This window comes from Bombyx mandarina, chromosome 07, assembly GCF_030267445.1.
Source record: "Bombyx mandarina strain Sakado chromosome 07, ASM3026744v2".
NCBI classification, from domain to species: Eukaryota; Metazoa; Arthropoda; class Insecta; order Lepidoptera; family Bombycidae; genus Bombyx; species Bombyx mandarina.
Window position 1 is genome coordinate 2,355,875 of NC_143214.1, and position 16,289 is coordinate 2,372,163.

The 16,289-nt window shown below is 44.5% G+C and overlaps 1 protein-coding gene across 1 annotated transcript in view; it reads right to left on the bottom strand.

Annotated features, from left to right (window-relative positions):
* Ibm1 (IAP-binding motif 1) overlaps nucleotides 1-16,289 on the bottom strand; it is a 146,153-nt gene that overhangs the window by 33,492 nt on the left and 96,372 nt on the right. The window contains exon 2 of the mRNA XM_089728606.1: nucleotides 14,581-14,894. Within this exon, the coding sequence (XP_089584732.1) occupies nucleotides 14,581-14,894 (314 nt within the window). The remainder of the gene's footprint in view (nucleotides 1-14,580; nucleotides 14,895-16,289) is intronic.

The following is a 16,289-nucleotide window of genomic DNA, read 5'->3' on the forward strand; positions in this document are numbered from 1 at the left end:
TGAAATATTTTTAGAACAATATCGCAAACGTAACGATCATACCATTGTAGTCAATATCGAAAGTAGATCAAGCATTGAATACATTTTTATGATGAAATGAATATCAGTTCATATATATTAATAAATAATAGTTTAAAAAAACAAAAAAAATACGCTTTTATAGAAAATCCAACTAAAAAATTAAAAATAAATTTAAAAAAAAAAAAGTTTCAATTAAAAATAGTGTAATTAAAATTATTTTATTGTAAAAAAGCGGGGGGGGGGGGTGCATGATATCAGTAGTTATAAATATTTGATGAACAGATATGAGTAGAAGGGTTATTTTGATAATATCCTAAAAAGCAATTCAAATTTATTAAAATTTATTTTCTATTTTTTAATTGGATTTTTTATAAAAGCGTATTTGTTTAGTTTTTTTTTAAACTATTAATAATTTTTAGTTGAATTCCAATCTTGTCATATATTTTTTTTAATTGTCATCGGTCCATAACAAGTATACCAAATTTCGAGTTAATCCGACGTTTTGAATGGGGTCAAAATCATGTTCAAAGATTCCGTTACATACTAACATACTGAAAGCTGAATGAAGCTGAAGTCTGAAGCTAATAAAAGCGTATTAAAAAAAATAGATTGACGCGTTCGGTTTCAGATTGATTTGATGTTGAAGATATTAAAAGCTAGTTCTTTAGGTAATCTAAATTGAATTAGTTAACGTTTTGGTATTTTGGTCATGTTGCACGCAGGTATACCAACGATTTGGAACGCCTGGTGGTGACCGGTAAAATCGAGGGAAAAAGGCTTAGGGGTAGAGGTCTCATACCATCATCTCGTTTTTACCATCGCACCGCCCGCCACCGGAGTAGAGTTCATCCATATTACCTGGAGTCATTGCGTCCATCCACAGTGCGCTTCCAGAGAACTTTTTTGCCACGTACCATCCGGCTTTGGAATGAGCTCCCCTCCACGGTGTTTCCCGAGCGCTATGACATATCCTTCTTCAATTGAGGCTTGTGGAGAGTACTTAACGGTAGGCAGCGGCTTGGCTCTGCTCCTGGCATTGCTGAAGTCCATGGGCGACGGTAACCACTTACCATCAGGTGGGCCGTATGCTCGTCTGCATACAAGGGCAATAAAAAAAAAGAAACGATGGTTGGACTAAACAGCGGAGGAACTAAAGATACCTGTCAGCGACGCACTCCACCGAGCTACAAAATGGGATCGATGGAGACAGCTGGTTGACGGAATCAAACGGAGTCACGATCCTCAGCAATGAGGGACCGATTGAAGAAAGAGAGAGAGTTCACGTAAAATAATTCAGTAGGCCACGGCTTGGCTGTGCCCCTGACATGGTTAATATCCATGAACGACTTTTACTATTTACCAGTAGTGGTATGGTGGAATTCCTTTATTCTCACATTAAAGCAATAGCTGGTCCAAACTAGAAAAAAGTAGCTGAAGATAGAATCAAATGGGCATCACTGGAGGAGGCATTCACCCATCTGGGGTTCCGGTAGATTAAATAACTACATAATATTAAGTAAACATAACTACTAATTATATTAAGTAAGTGATAAAACTATATTAATAATTATATAATATTAAAATCGAAAAACTAAAAAAAAACTAACACATACATAGATTTTAAGTTATGTGAATTTACTGGAAATAAAAAGGCATTATTATTATTATTATTCTCACATCAGAACGCATCTAGTTATCTCAATAACCCGAAAAGAACCTTGAAGTGTGCATACTAATTTATTTAATTCATAATCGTGGCGATAATATGCTAGAATGCCATTTTTTGTACAAGTCAGTATCAAAATCTTTAATTCTAATGTGCATCCCTCAATTGGATGTATTTTGTGCGATCATAAATTTTCACAATAATGTTCAAAATCAAAATTATGTTCACAACGGTGTAACGTGCAGTCTCAGCCAAACTTCTCAGCTCAAGATCTCAGTGAAGATGTCTAGATTTTTTCTAGTCTATTTTCGATCCGGTTCTGACGTCTTAGAGAACGTCTGGCATGACTTGGGCACTTGACAAGTGTAGTGCAGTAGCTCGGTCCTGGTCACTGGCGGTTGCTTTGTGCTTTTTGCGGGTTTCAAAACGAAATCTTAAAAAGCTTTTGTTTAATGATGTTTTACTCCCAAACATAATTAGAAAGCGAATCATTTTCTTTATTCAAATTTGATTGTGGAATCCTTTTTTATTACCTTTGCAGGCAGATGAGCGTAAGGCCCACTTGATGGCGAGTGGTTGTCATCGCTCAAGTCAAGCTGTTATAATTGCGTCGAGTGTATTAAGTAAAAAAAATAATTACAAAAACTCTATTTTTGATTGATTGATTATGTTTTAAATGTATAACTTAGCTCGCAGCGATGGGAATGTTTAATTTTTTGTTTTTTTATTACTGGGTTGGGTGAACTAGCTCATGGCACACATGGCAGTGTGTTAAGTGCAGATTTGATTTTTATTACACGACATTATTTCTTTACTGTGGAAGTCAATCGTGAACATTTGTTAAGTACGTATTTCATTGGAAAAATTGGTACCTACCTGCGGGAATCGAACACCAGTGCATCGCTACATAAGAATGCACCGGACGTCTTATCCTAAGGCCACGACTACTTCAACATCAAGGGAATATTTTTGAACTGTGATATTTTTAATGACCAGCAGCAAAACAAAAATTTGCTATCTACATATGTAGATATAAACATGAACGGAGGAGATACGATTTAATTTTTTCGATAAAGGTAACAGGAAAAAATCTAGTTAATCAAAATCACGCATTACATTCGGAATGATCACAGCAATTTACTTATGAATATTAATACCGGTGAAGCGAATAAGACGGATACTATACAAAAAGGGAACAAATCTCCGGGACACGCCTAACAAAAAGCCTCTCCACCTTGACACGGGCCACATTTGGAGACTAAAATCGGGGTCTATTTTATCGTGAATCACACTGGCAGCTTCGCGCATCATACTTTTTGCGTTTGAAAATTTGAACACAAAATTTTTAACTTGGGTTAGGTACATTTTGTAGCCCTCTGACCCAGCGAGGTATCCCGGAACACTAGCGGCATCCATACCTTTAATTAGTTCGACAAAACGATTAAATTTCTGAAGCGACCTATGACGTCGGGACTAAAATTATGATGATAGCTCAAACCTGTGGGTCTCTAACCCATACATCAGCAGGCTGAGTTCTAGCCGGATCTTCTCAGCGGGTCGCGATTCCGATCCGGTAGTAGATCCATTCGCGAAGCAGCTGCCCTTGAGCTGTTAGGTCTTTGGAGGCGCTCTAGCAGCTGTTAGCAAGTCCCATCCCTGCTAGCTGGAAAGGCCTCCGGGCCACCAGTAATACTTCCTACATAAAACTACTTGTGGGTTTGCCCTCAAACATTAAACTAGATTGCCTAGTACATCCCTGGCCTACAAGGCCCTACGGTGATCCTCAAATGCGAAAATACATTTTGACGGATGACAAAACACAAAAGATATAAGACGTAGTGTAATTTTCTGCGCATTTAATATTCTCGAGTGTTTACCGTACAACGTCGGACGGAATCCTTTTTGAGACATTTTATTTTTTTAAAAAGATATCTTCGTTTTCCTTTTTCTTACAATGCACGGCGTTTGTGTGTGCTTAAGGAGATGTAAAAAAGGTTTTTTACGATTCGTGAGGTTAAAAATGAAAATTGTTTTTTTTTGTCTAGTACAATACAATATAACTAGAGGTCCCGCAGTAGTTGAAATTCGACTATAATTAATTGGAATTGTAAATTTGTACACTATTATGATTGTATTTTATACTTCTATAATCACAAATTTCGCCAAGACTACACTATAATAAATATTAACAAAGACAAACAATATTTAATCTATTCTCAATTTGAAAACAGCCGTCAAGAACAAAAGTTTGACAATAAATAGTATGCATGCGTGTGTGCGTCAAATGCATGGTATGTAGTGTGTGTAACGTTTTCTTTATTGATTTAATGTATCTTTTATGCATTATTTAAAAAAAAATTAGCATTGTGCACTTTTTCTCTATATTCTCTATAAGTGTGGAAAATTTCATACTCCTCCGTCCGCGCAATTTTCGTAAAAAGGGATACAAAGTTTTTGCTTCACGTATTAATATATAGATATTATGTCGATCGCACAATAAATAATTCTAAATCCGATGATTCTGCTTAGTATAACTGAATATATAATATAATTTTACGGTATAGTGTCAACGTTTTATTTTTATGGATCATCTTGTTGGACCACTAAAGTGGTGAATGAAAGGCGATTGCATGCACCAGAGACTTTTTTTCCTTACCTATGCTGATAGCCTTGAGAGGCTATTTCATCTTCTCCTTAACGTGTAGGTGAGTTCACGGGGCTCAAACCAGGAGTGTTGCTAACGCTGGCCCTAGCAAGAGCAGTGCTTCGCAGAATCTACTACCGGATCGGAAACGCGACCTACTGAGAAGATCCGGTGAGAAACTCAGAGGGCTTTGTCTATGGGCTAATTCACTCGTCGAGCCGTTCGTCGCAAGCGACGGGCTCAGTGAGGACGGTGACCTGTGCTTGAGGTACTTAAAAGCACCGTTAATGGATCGGGAGAATCTGTAATGACGTGTTTAGAGCGACGTCACGTCAAAAAGAAAAAAAAAAGTTTAATATGTTACGTACTACGTATTATCATTACGTATTATTATCATACAACAATTTTTCTGTCGCGAACTCTTACCGTTGCGCTTTGCAAAGCCATTACAACAAACTATTTAATCTTCCTATTGCTTTTTTATTTATTGCTTATATGACTGGACGAGCTCACAGCCCACCTGGTGTTAAGTGGTTACTGGAAACCATAGACATTTACAACGTAAATGCGCCACCCACCTTGAGATATAAGTTCTAAGGTCTCCGTGTAGTTACAACGGCTGCCCCACCCTTCAAACCGAAATGCATTGCTGCTTCACGGCAGAAATAGGCGAGGTGGTGAAGCCTACCCGTGCAGACTCACAAGACGTCCTACCACGAGTAAACCACTTTAACCGAAGGTCTTGTCCTTAAGCAAGCCTCCGCGTCGTGACGTCAGAGCTCCCTGAACTTGGCCAACCCCTTTTTGCTAAATAAATACAATTTCACTCACACATGCGCAAATGAGTTTTATTCCAATAACAATAAACACACATGTGTATCTTTACTTGTTTAATGTGTTCGCAATTAATTTTATGTTTATATTATTACGCTCTGTGTCTGCGTGATGCTCTCCCGCCGTGATTCATTCGAGACACGAATAGAAATTTGTTGCAATATGTTAATAGTTGCCTGATTTGGCTGTGTTAATTCCACCAGATTTCCAGGTATCGTACTAATAAAATAATTTAGTAGGGCCTTTAACAATCTCAAATAGTAACAATTTTCGGTAGGCAGCGCCTTTGCTCTGCCCCTGGCATTGCTGAAGTCCATGGGCGACGGTAACCACTCACCATCAGGTGGGCCGTATGCTCGTCTGCCTACAAGGGCAATAAAAAAAATAAAATATAAAAAGATTAAACGACTGTCATTAGATTTACGTGTACGTAATTCAATTTGGTTAAGGTTAAAAATGTGCCGTGATAGATATAATAATTAAACGCATTACTGCTTCACGGTAGAAATAGGCAGGGGCGGTGGTACCTACCCGCGCGGACTCATAAGAGGTCCTACCACCAGTAATTAAGCAAATTATAATTTTGCGGGTTCTATTTTTATTAGGTACACGATATTATTCCTTCACCGTGAAAACCATTCGTGAACATTTGTTAAGTACATATTTCATTAGAAAAATTGGTACTTGCCTGCTGGACTCGAACACCGTTGCTTCACTAGATACGAATGCACCGGACGTCTTATCTTTTAAGCCACGACGCCTTCGCATTATCTACCACCGAATCAGAATCACGACCTACTGAGAAGATCCGGCTAGAAACTCAGTGGGCTTTTCAGTGGGCTATGTCTATGGGTTAATTCGCTCGTGGAGCTCTTCGTCGTAATCGACGAGTTTGATGAGGACGGTGACCGGAGAATCATCATCATCATCATCATGAGCCTATGACAGTCCACTGCTGGACATAGAGGCCTGTCCAATTGCACGCCATTGAGCACGATCCTCGGTTTCACTCATCCAGCTCCTATAAATAGTCATCGAATTATATTTTTTTCTTACTTGTGGTAGGACCTCTTGTGAGTCCGCACGGGTAGGTACCATCACCCTGCCTATTTCTGCCGTGAAGCAGTTATGCGTTTCGGTTTGAAAAGTGGGGCAGCCGTTGTAACTATACTGAGAACTTAGAATTTATATCTCAAGGTGAGTGGCGCATTTACGTTATAGATGTCTATGGGCTCCAGTAACCACTTAACACCAGGTGGGCTGTGAGCTTGTCCACTCATCTAAGCAATAAAAAATAAAAATATAGTTAATATTATCAGGTTCAACAGCTAGGTTTTGGCTTTGTGTAAGTAACAGAAACCTCAACATTTCACGGGTGTAACAGTCATTTTGCAGGTTTGGAGTCAAGTGAGATAGCTGGAGTGTGATGAAAAATCTATAGGTCGTCATTTCATCATTTAGAACTCAATTTTTTTTCAAAGTAACAAAACTCAAACAAATATCCAAAGCCAATATTGGACAACCCTAAAAATAAAAGCACTTTTTTTTTTTTTTTTTTTTTTTTTTCCTACCTGTGCTGATAGCCTTGAGAGGCTATTTCAGCGTACCCTAGCTTGTGTAGGTGAGCTCGCGGGGCTCAAACCGGAGAATTGCTAACACCGCCCTAGCAAGAGCAGTGCTTCGCAGAATCTACCACCGGATCGGAAGCGCGACCCACTGAGAAGATCCGGCGAGAAACTCAGTGAGCTGTGTCTGTGGGTTAATTCGCTCGTCGAGCCCTTCGTCGCAAGCGACGGGTTCGGCGAGGACGGTGACCGGTGCTTGTATTGCCTAAAAGCACCGTTAATGGATCAGGAGGATCCGTGATGACGTGCTTTGGGCGACGTCGACGGTTTACCAAACGGTCTACAGGATCGGGTATGTAGTTTCCGGCGGCCACGACAAGAGGGTTCTCATGTCGTGCCGCCTTCTCAAAGTGGCGCAGCGATGCCGACTGTAGATACTTACTGACGGGGTCGAGCTCCAGGTCATCGTGGAGGTCCACGTTCCTCTGGAACCATGGTGCTCCGACGGCTATCCTGCAGAATCGGGATTGTATAACCTGAAGGGGTTTCAAGTTGGTGCGGGCCGCGTGAGCGAACACTACGCTTGCATACGTCATGACGGGGCGTATGCAAGTTTTGTAGAGGGTTACCTTATTACGGAGGGACAGTTTGCTTCGTCTACAAAGCATTGGGTAGAGTCGTCCTAGTATAAACGCGGCGCGATCGCGTACCGTTTTTACGTGGGGACGGAATGTCATCCCTCTGTCGAGGGTGACGCCTAGGTATTTGACCTTCGGGGCCCACGGTATGGGCTGGTCAAAGAGAGTGATGGGGCTAACGGCGGAGGTGTTTACGCGCCTATTGGGGAGTGGGGTGCTCGAAGTGGTATTCGGAGGGCGACCCCTTTTGAATAGCACCGCTGTGCTTTTCGTGGGGTTAATGTCTATTCGCCACTTCCGGAACCACTGTCCCATGGTGGTTACTGCGGTCTGGAGTCGCCGATGAAGCAACGACATCTTCCTACACGAGTAGTAGATAGCCGTGTCATCGGCGAAGAGCGCTAGATGGGTCTCCGGAGACCGGGGTATATCGTTGATATACAAACTAAATAGTAACGGGGAGAGTGCGGAGCCTTGCGGGACTCCGGCAGTCAGATGACGGGGACGAGAACGAGTTCCCTCTACTCGATATCGAAACGAACGGTTCGACAAGAAGTCTCGTATGATGAGCACGAGTCTGTCTGGCACTCCCATGTTGTACAGTTTGTAGATCAAACCGTTGTGCCAGACTTTGTCGAACGCCTTCGCTACATCGAAGAAGAGGGCGCCGGTCGGGATTTGTTTACGCCTATTTAGCCCTATTAAGATGTGCTCCGTGAGGCGGTGCACTTGTTGTACGCACGAGTGTTTGGCGCGGAATCCAAACTGCTCGTCTATTAGAATTTTATTCGCGGTAACGAAGTCCCAGAGGCGTTTCCGAAGGAGCCGTTCGTAAATTTTGCCTATCGCTGGGAGGAGACTGATCGGTCGGTAACTAGCGGTTTCATTATTCGGTTTGCCCGGCTTGTGTATACCGATAACGTCTGCTTCTTTCCATACCGCCGGAAAGATGCAGTGCGTCATAGCGGCATTTAAGATGGTAGCCAACATTGTTATCAGTTGGACTGGTAAGAGTTTTAACGCGCGGTTGCGGATGCCGTCGGAGCCGGGTGCCTTCTTAGGTTGAAGGTTGTCTATTAATTCTCTAACTTCGTCAGAGGTAATGGGGGGTAACGCGTCCGAGGGTGGCAGGGAAGCTCTGCGCTCGACCTCCCCGTCGACTGCCTCGGTGTGTTCGGGGTCCGCGTATTGAGTGCTGGTGGTGCACTGCTCTTGCAGTGCATCGGCCAGCAACTCTGCCTTGTCATCGTCATCGAAAGCCGGTGGTTGGCCTGAAGGGCGTACGAGAGGAGGCATAGTAGCGGTAGTTTCGGACTTGAGAGTCCTTGCTAGTCGCCAGTATGCTTGATGAGAGGGCGCGAGTCCTTCTAAGTAACTATCCCAATTCTCATTTCGGGCGTCGCTTAGGCGAGATTTTACATCCCGCTGTAGACGACGCATCCGAATCCGGTTTGAGTGCGTGGGAAGTTGATCGTAGGCCCGGATTGCCGCGTTTCTAACTCTTAGGAGGTTCCTAAGTTCGGGGGACAGTCTGATGCGGTGGAAGCTATCCTCCACATCGACTTCTTTTGAGGATCTTATGATCGCGGAAGAGATGTGATCCGTGATGATGTTTATGGATTCGACTGTGTCCTCGGGGGATGGAGTTGAATCCGGGCCGCAGGGGAGGATTGGTGGAGCGGCATCGGCTAAGCATTTGCCCAGCTTCTTCCAGTCCACCATGGTCCTCGTAGCTGTGACTGGGTTGTGGGGGCGACCGAGCTGCATAACGACAGGTCGGTGGTCTGAGTCGAGCTCTGACATTGCTTCGATGGAACGCAAGCGCAGAGTTACGTTCCTCAGCAGTGCCAGGTCTATAGTGCTCGGACGGAGCGCGATGTTATACGGATAACATGTTGGAGTTGGGGGACCGACTACTTCAAAGGTAAGGTCGTCTATAAACGCGTCGAGACGCCTACCGTTTATGTTTGAACTGTGGCAGTTCCACCTAGTGTGGTGGCAATTTAAATCGCCTGCCAGGATGACGGAGTCTCCCATGCCGAACAGTGACTCGATGTCACTGCTCAGAAGGGGCTTGTCCGGGGGGAGATAGACGGATGCGATGACGATCGGCTGGTGTCCCGTCAGCGAGATACGGCACACTGACGCCTCGATATGTGAGAGCGAGAGGGTATCGAGAGGGACAACGTGCAGGGCCCGCCTATAGTAAATGGCAGTCCCGCCTTTGGAGGCGGTGAGTCTGTCATTCCTAACCATGACGTAATTCGCGACTTTCGGGTCACGACGCGAGGGCTTCAGGCAGGTCTCCTGCACTAGCAGAATATCTACAAGATTGTCGCGGAGGAATTCGTAAATTTGATCGCGTTGTCGCGCGAGTCCGTTAGCATTGTAGAATGCTAACGTAAGGGAATATGGTTTCTCTCTAGCGTTTTGCGCCATTGATTACCGGTGATTTTAAAAAGTACGGGCCACGGACTCGTAAACGTCCATGTATTCGAACGCGGCCGCGAGCCGTTGTTCGGGGTTTACCGCCCTTCGCATCGCGTCTGCGAACGATCGCAGACGGTCGAAGTTGACCGCCGTGACGAAGTCGCGCACGAGCGTGAAGTCGTTGACGGCTGAGGGTTGCGGGGGACGGTACGCGGGCGCGGGGGGAGGTGCGAGCAGGGGCTGCGGCGCGGGACGTGTCGCGAGCGGGGGCTGGGGTGCGGTTTGTGTTCCCGACCTCGTATACGGCAACGGTTTGTTCCACGCCGAGACGGTGGGAACCGCAGCCGGTACGAAGGCGGGAAGTCTTTGGGCCGACGGTACGGGGGGCTGGGTGGGTCGGACGTTTTCGCGGAGCCCTAGGACATCCACGGTAATTCGCGGGGTGCCCTTGCTTAAGGCATAGGACACAGCTTGGAGGTTCGGTCGCGGTTTCCCTAACTCGCGAGCAATCTACCGTGGCGTGATCGCCGAGACACTTCACGCAGCGGGGACGCGCGTGGCAATTCCGAGCCGAGTGGCCATATAGTTGGCATCTGTGGCACTGTCCGGGAGTGCCACGTCTATGGGGGGCTTCAATGGTAACCCCGGATAGGCCACATACTGTCGCGAGACATGCGATCTTTTTCTTGGCCTCCGGGGTTGGTTCTAGAGCGACTAGAACCATGTTATATGGTTTTTTGTCGCGTCCGTTGTGCATCCGGTGCACACTTACTATCGGGAGGGACTGAGCGGTCAGATCCTCCCTTACGTACTCTATGTCGAGTTCCTTCGGAACTCCGCGTATTACTACGCGGAGCTCGCGGTCCTCCTGAAGAGCATAGGTATGGAAACCTATGTTCTCCTTTCGGAGGTACGCGGATAGAGCCCTATGGTCGCCCGGCGTTGCGACCTTTATTTGAATCCCATGCGCGACGTTACGCGCATGGGTATAATTTATTTTGTTTGCCTGAAGGGCCTGGGAGACGCGGTTCCATGCTGACTTCTCCTGGAGAATCAGCGGGGGCGGGGCGACAGTTTTTTGCGCGGGTGCGGGCTTGGGACGCGGCGGTGGGGTTGCGCGGCGGCTGGAGTCCGACTCCGGTGTCACGACTACCTGCGGACGGGAGGCAGTCGCTGATTTTGTTTGTTTTGTCGTGGAGCTCCGGGACTCCACGGCGCGAGTACGTTTTTTCCCGCGTTTTACCGTTTGGAACCCATCCGAGGTTCCGGGCTGCGGGCTCGTCGCGGACTCGAAGTCCATCTCCGATCCGGTATCGGAGTCTGAACCTGAGTTAATTATTACGGACGACGCGACGGATGAGATTGGCGAGAATGACGTCGCGGGTGCGTTAGGCGCTTCGTTGGCGCTAGGCGCTTCGTGAGTCGCTACGTGCGTACGTGCGCTCAAATTGGGTTTGGGGGCGGGGCCTGACTGCGCGGCTCGAAATGACGCGGCGAGGGACGCGGGCGGGGCGGGACTCGCGCGGGCGGCCCTGTAGGCCGCGAATTCGGCCGTGAGGTTGGATAGCACCGGGTACTTCTCGGCAAGTAACCCGAGAAACCCTAAGAGCTCTTCTTCCATTTTTTTTCGTTTTTGCCCGGGGGGGGCGTCCCCGGGACTTAAGGCACACTCGCCGAAAGGCGAGTCCCCTGAGTAGGAGTTCACCCCCTGAGCTTTACCAGCTCCAAGGGGGGGGAGTGCCTTTGCCGTGAAAACGGCAGTCGGCTAGGATTGGGGTGGAAGTTTGTGAAGGTGGGGCCCCCCTGGGTTGTGAGAATGCCACAACAAGCGGTGATCTCAGGGGGGGTTAGTCTCGAAAGAGACTGTTTTACTCGCCGAATAAATAATAAATTTAATAAATGATATGAGTGGATGATAATGTGAAGTCGTTACGAATGCACAATCGACAAGTTCGAGTTGCTTTTACGACACAAGGTCGCGACGCCAGCGATAGTGCGTCAAGATTTCGCAACAATGCCGCGATCGATGCGACAACGACAATGCAGCGAAACTCAAGACACAAGATCGCGACGGCAGCGACAGTTTCTCGCAAAAACACGTCCGGACTGTAAGGTGATGCAATCGGAACTGATAAAAGCACAAAGAACTAATTTCGTCAGTATTAACTGGGTATAAAATTCTAAATTCGTGTAACGATGTTTTTACAGGTGGTCTGTCTTGTACGTTATTGCGGGGACAAAGGTTTATTGTATATGCATATGGACTCAAGGTCACGGCTCGGTGTCTGAGCGAGCGTGCTTTGTATTATTATTGGAGAGTTGATCGATTTTTATATGAGACTAGATGAGACCGCGGTAGTGCTCGAGCTAATGCTTATAGCATTTATTTAAAAAAAAAAAAACGTTATCCTAAACTGTAAAAGTGCTATTAATTACGTCTATATAAAGCAGGCGTGTTAAAAATTTGTAGTTAAACTTTTTAAAAGGAACCATCAAAATCTTCAAACATTCGTTTTAAGCATCACGGAATCCACATTACTGAGCCTCCGATCAGAAAACACTCGTATAGAAATTTATTGCAACGTAAACCGGTTATCTGTTGGAAACATTTAATTTCGTTTCCCGTCAGCACTTTTTATTTTATTATCAGCATTAAGTAAATAATTGTACGTCTCGAGCTCAATGCCATTACGGGCTTTATTTGACGGAGGCGCCTGATCTTTTTTAATAGCACAACTTTTGCTACTATGTTTTTGTAAGGCGTATTTCATTTTTTGATCTTTGTTCAAAATTAATTTTAGCCTTGATGGCTGTCTTTGTTTATTAAGTAATTTCAATTGGTTATTACTTCAATTAGTGCATGTGCGTGCATTATTGCGGGTGCAGTCTACACGTGCAGTCTCTTAATACGCCTGTCGCTAGCAAACCTTTTGAATGTTGCTTTATAAATAGATATATTGTAAGGAGGTATTGATTTGAAGAACTGAATTAAGCCGCGGTCAGACTGTCTGATTTAGTCCGAGCGCATTATAATATCAAACAGTAGCTCCGTTCGTGTAACATGCTAAAAGTCACCCAGTTTTTTTTCTTCCACCTTTGCTAGTAACCTCAGCGGCTTATTTTTTCTCACGATATGATATTTCAACATCGTGGAGGTCAACTGTGAACACGTCTAAAATATTTTTTATTGCCTAGATGGCTGAACGAGCTCACAGCCCACCTAGTGTTAAGTGGATACTGGGGCCCGTCTACGACGCAAATGCGCCACCCACCCTGTGATATAAGTTCTAAGGTCACAAGTATAGTTACAACGGCTACCCCACCCTTCAAACCGAAACGCATTACTGCTTCACGGCAGAAATAGGCAGGGTGGTGGTACCTAACCGCGCGGACTCACAAGAGGTCTTACCAGCAAGTACGGACTTCCATAAGAAAGATTGGTAGTTATCTGCGAAGTTTCGGCACTATCGCATCGCTCGATATAATTATGTGCATCGGGCGTCTTATTCTTTAAGCCAATACTTGACCAGAATTGTATTACAGGGCTATATTTATTCTAAACTAGCTGACCCGGCAGACTTCGTAGTGCCTCACTCGATAAATAAAAGACCTAAACTTTTGTATAAAATAAACTTAAAACAAAGAAAAGAATCCGTCCGACGCGGCGACGGGGGACACATCAAAGGAAAAACAAAATAGTTATTTTTATTTAATTCCGAGCATTTTCATATTTGTCCTTTTAAACCTTCCCTGGACTTCCACAAATAATTCAAGACCAAAATTAGCCAAATCGGTCTAGCCGTTCTCGAGTTTTAGCGAGACTAACGAACAGCAATTCATTTATATATATAGATAGATGAGCATTACAACAACTAGAAACCATCTCGAATAATAAGTGTAATTAGTGTTTTAGCCGATTACAGGCGAACACTGAATTCAATAGCTATGATTGTTATACTGGAATATGGTAAATGTATGTATGATTCATTGCGCTGAGACAAAGAACGACCCGTGTGTGTATTTAAAATACTACGCATTGTCATTTATTGCGCATTACATAACGCTATTTTCAAATTGCTCGCATTTGTTTTATTATAATTAATAAAATATGTAATTAATTGTAGAATGTTTTCCGTATAATGTTTTTCGAATTAGACTACGTCATGGCCTGGAGGGATTATTGCAGTAGGTACATAAGCAACACAACAGACTGAAGTCAACAGCCTCAATATCACAAGCCATAGTTTGAAATACAGTCCTAATTTCAGTTATATTGTAACATATATTCCGAACTTGAATCCGAAACTAAAGACTAGTCTTAATAATCGAGTTTTTTAAATAAAATAATCAATTTTTAAATAAAAATAATATAATCGATTTTTTTTATTGCTTAGATGGGTGGACAAGCTCACAGCCTACCTGGTGTTAAATGGTTACTGGAGCCCATAGACAAGGTAGGTAGAAAATTCAAATAAAAAAATCGATTCGAATTTGCTATGTGTGCTTAGTGCGAGTTTTTTAACGTTCTCGATAGCGTAAAAGTTAACTCAAATTTGTATGGAGTTCGAACGTTTGCTTTCGTTTGCCGCTAGGGGCGCTATTCCAACTGCATACACAGTTAACTTTTACGATATCGATAACGTTAAATAGCTCACACTAAGCACACTGATCGCAACCTAAAGATCTCGTGAAAGTTTCATCGATATCGAATCAAACGGATTCATCTATAGAGTACGTAAATACCTAGAAAAAAATCGATTTATATAAATAATGTTACGGTACCTCGTCAGCATCGCTCACTCCGTCAGTAACATCCGTCCCGCCTTTGTCCCGCCAATGCTTTTCGCTACTGGAAAACGTAAACTTTCTTTCTCTCCTAGGACTGAACAGGACCCCGCCGGGCGTCCTCGGACTGTTGCAGCCGTATATCTCCACGTTCCTAGTGGAAAAGATATCGTTTCTGTCGGTACGGGGCGCGAAGACATCGTCTTCTATGTCCGAATCGAAGGTCAGGGAGAGCGGAGGTGATGACGCTGACAGACGAGCGGGTTGAGGGTTCCGGCTTATCGTGAGCTCGGAGTCGGAGTGGGGTCGATCTGCGGACAAAAAAAAAATATAATTGAATATTTAGCGTTGCAAGGCATCATTTGAACATTATAAAAAAATCCTTATACATATTTGATGCAAGGTTACTGGTGGTAGGACCTCTTGTGAGTCCGCACGGGTAGGTACCACCACCTTACCTATTTCTGCCGTGAACCGGTAATGCGTTTCGGTTTGAAGGGTGGGACAGCCGTTGTAACTATACTTTAGACCTTAGAACTTATATCTGAAGGTGGGTGGCGTATTTACGTTGTATTCCAGTAACAACTAAACACCAGTCGGGCTGTGAGCTCATCCACCATCTTAGCAATAAAAAAAAAAATCTGAATCTATGTGATTAACAAATTATGTTTGTTTCATAATATTAGATAATATTTTCACTTGTAAAAATCCCTCCTCAGGTAAAGGCTTTCTCCAACAATTACCAATATTCACTAGATCGGGCTATTTTAATCCGATTTGTAGTTGTTACTTTCTTTTTTCTTCTTCCTTTCCTTCTTTCTTTTTTCTAGTGGGCACTCCCACATTGTAACGTTTTTTAACATTATGACATAATAATTCCTAAATTATAATTTGTGTCCTCGCGGCCAGTGGCTTGGATGTGACCCTGGTAATCGCGATGTCCGTTAGTTAGTAGTAATCTTCATCATCGTCGTCAGAAACGACAATTATCTGTTGTATTTTAAAATAAAAAAACATCATTTTATCAAAGTTTGTGAACGTTGATGGCGGCATATCCATCCATCATTTTTTTTTTTCGGGGGGAAATCCTCATGGACTACCTCCGCCTGGGGAAAGGTGGAGGGGCGTGCCGGACTCCTACCAGCTAAAACCACCCCGGTGTCCACCCACACGTGCGCGCAGGGCCGCGGGAATCCAAATTCTTCCGCAGCCCCACACCAGTGCTGGCCTGGTCTGTCCAGGCCTCGTCTCCTGCACGGGGTGGTGAGGCGTTCACCTACTCCGTGCATCGCCTCAGAGGCACGCGCCGACTCCCGCACGCGCCTTCGTCTCAGGTCCATCGAATAGGGGGCGAGGGCTTTCCCAAGTCCCTCACCCCTGGACCCATTCATGGGGGGCGGAAAAGGGCGTTGTCCGCTCTTCTCCTGCGCCCGATGCGCCTTCTGCGGCCGGAAGCAACCGTGCCCCGACAGCACCTGTGTCACCTTAAACGACAGGGAGCCGTGCCTTCTCCCGAGCCAGTCGTCCATCCATCTGACCTAAGTCTTAAACATTGTGCACGCACTTACAGAGCAAACAAAATGTACGACCTGCCATGAAATGTCAGATTCATTTAACTAATACCAACATATTAATATCAATGTTTCTCATTTAGGAAACGCCTATTCAAAAACTCGGTCAAATGTATTATTATTACGGGCTACAAA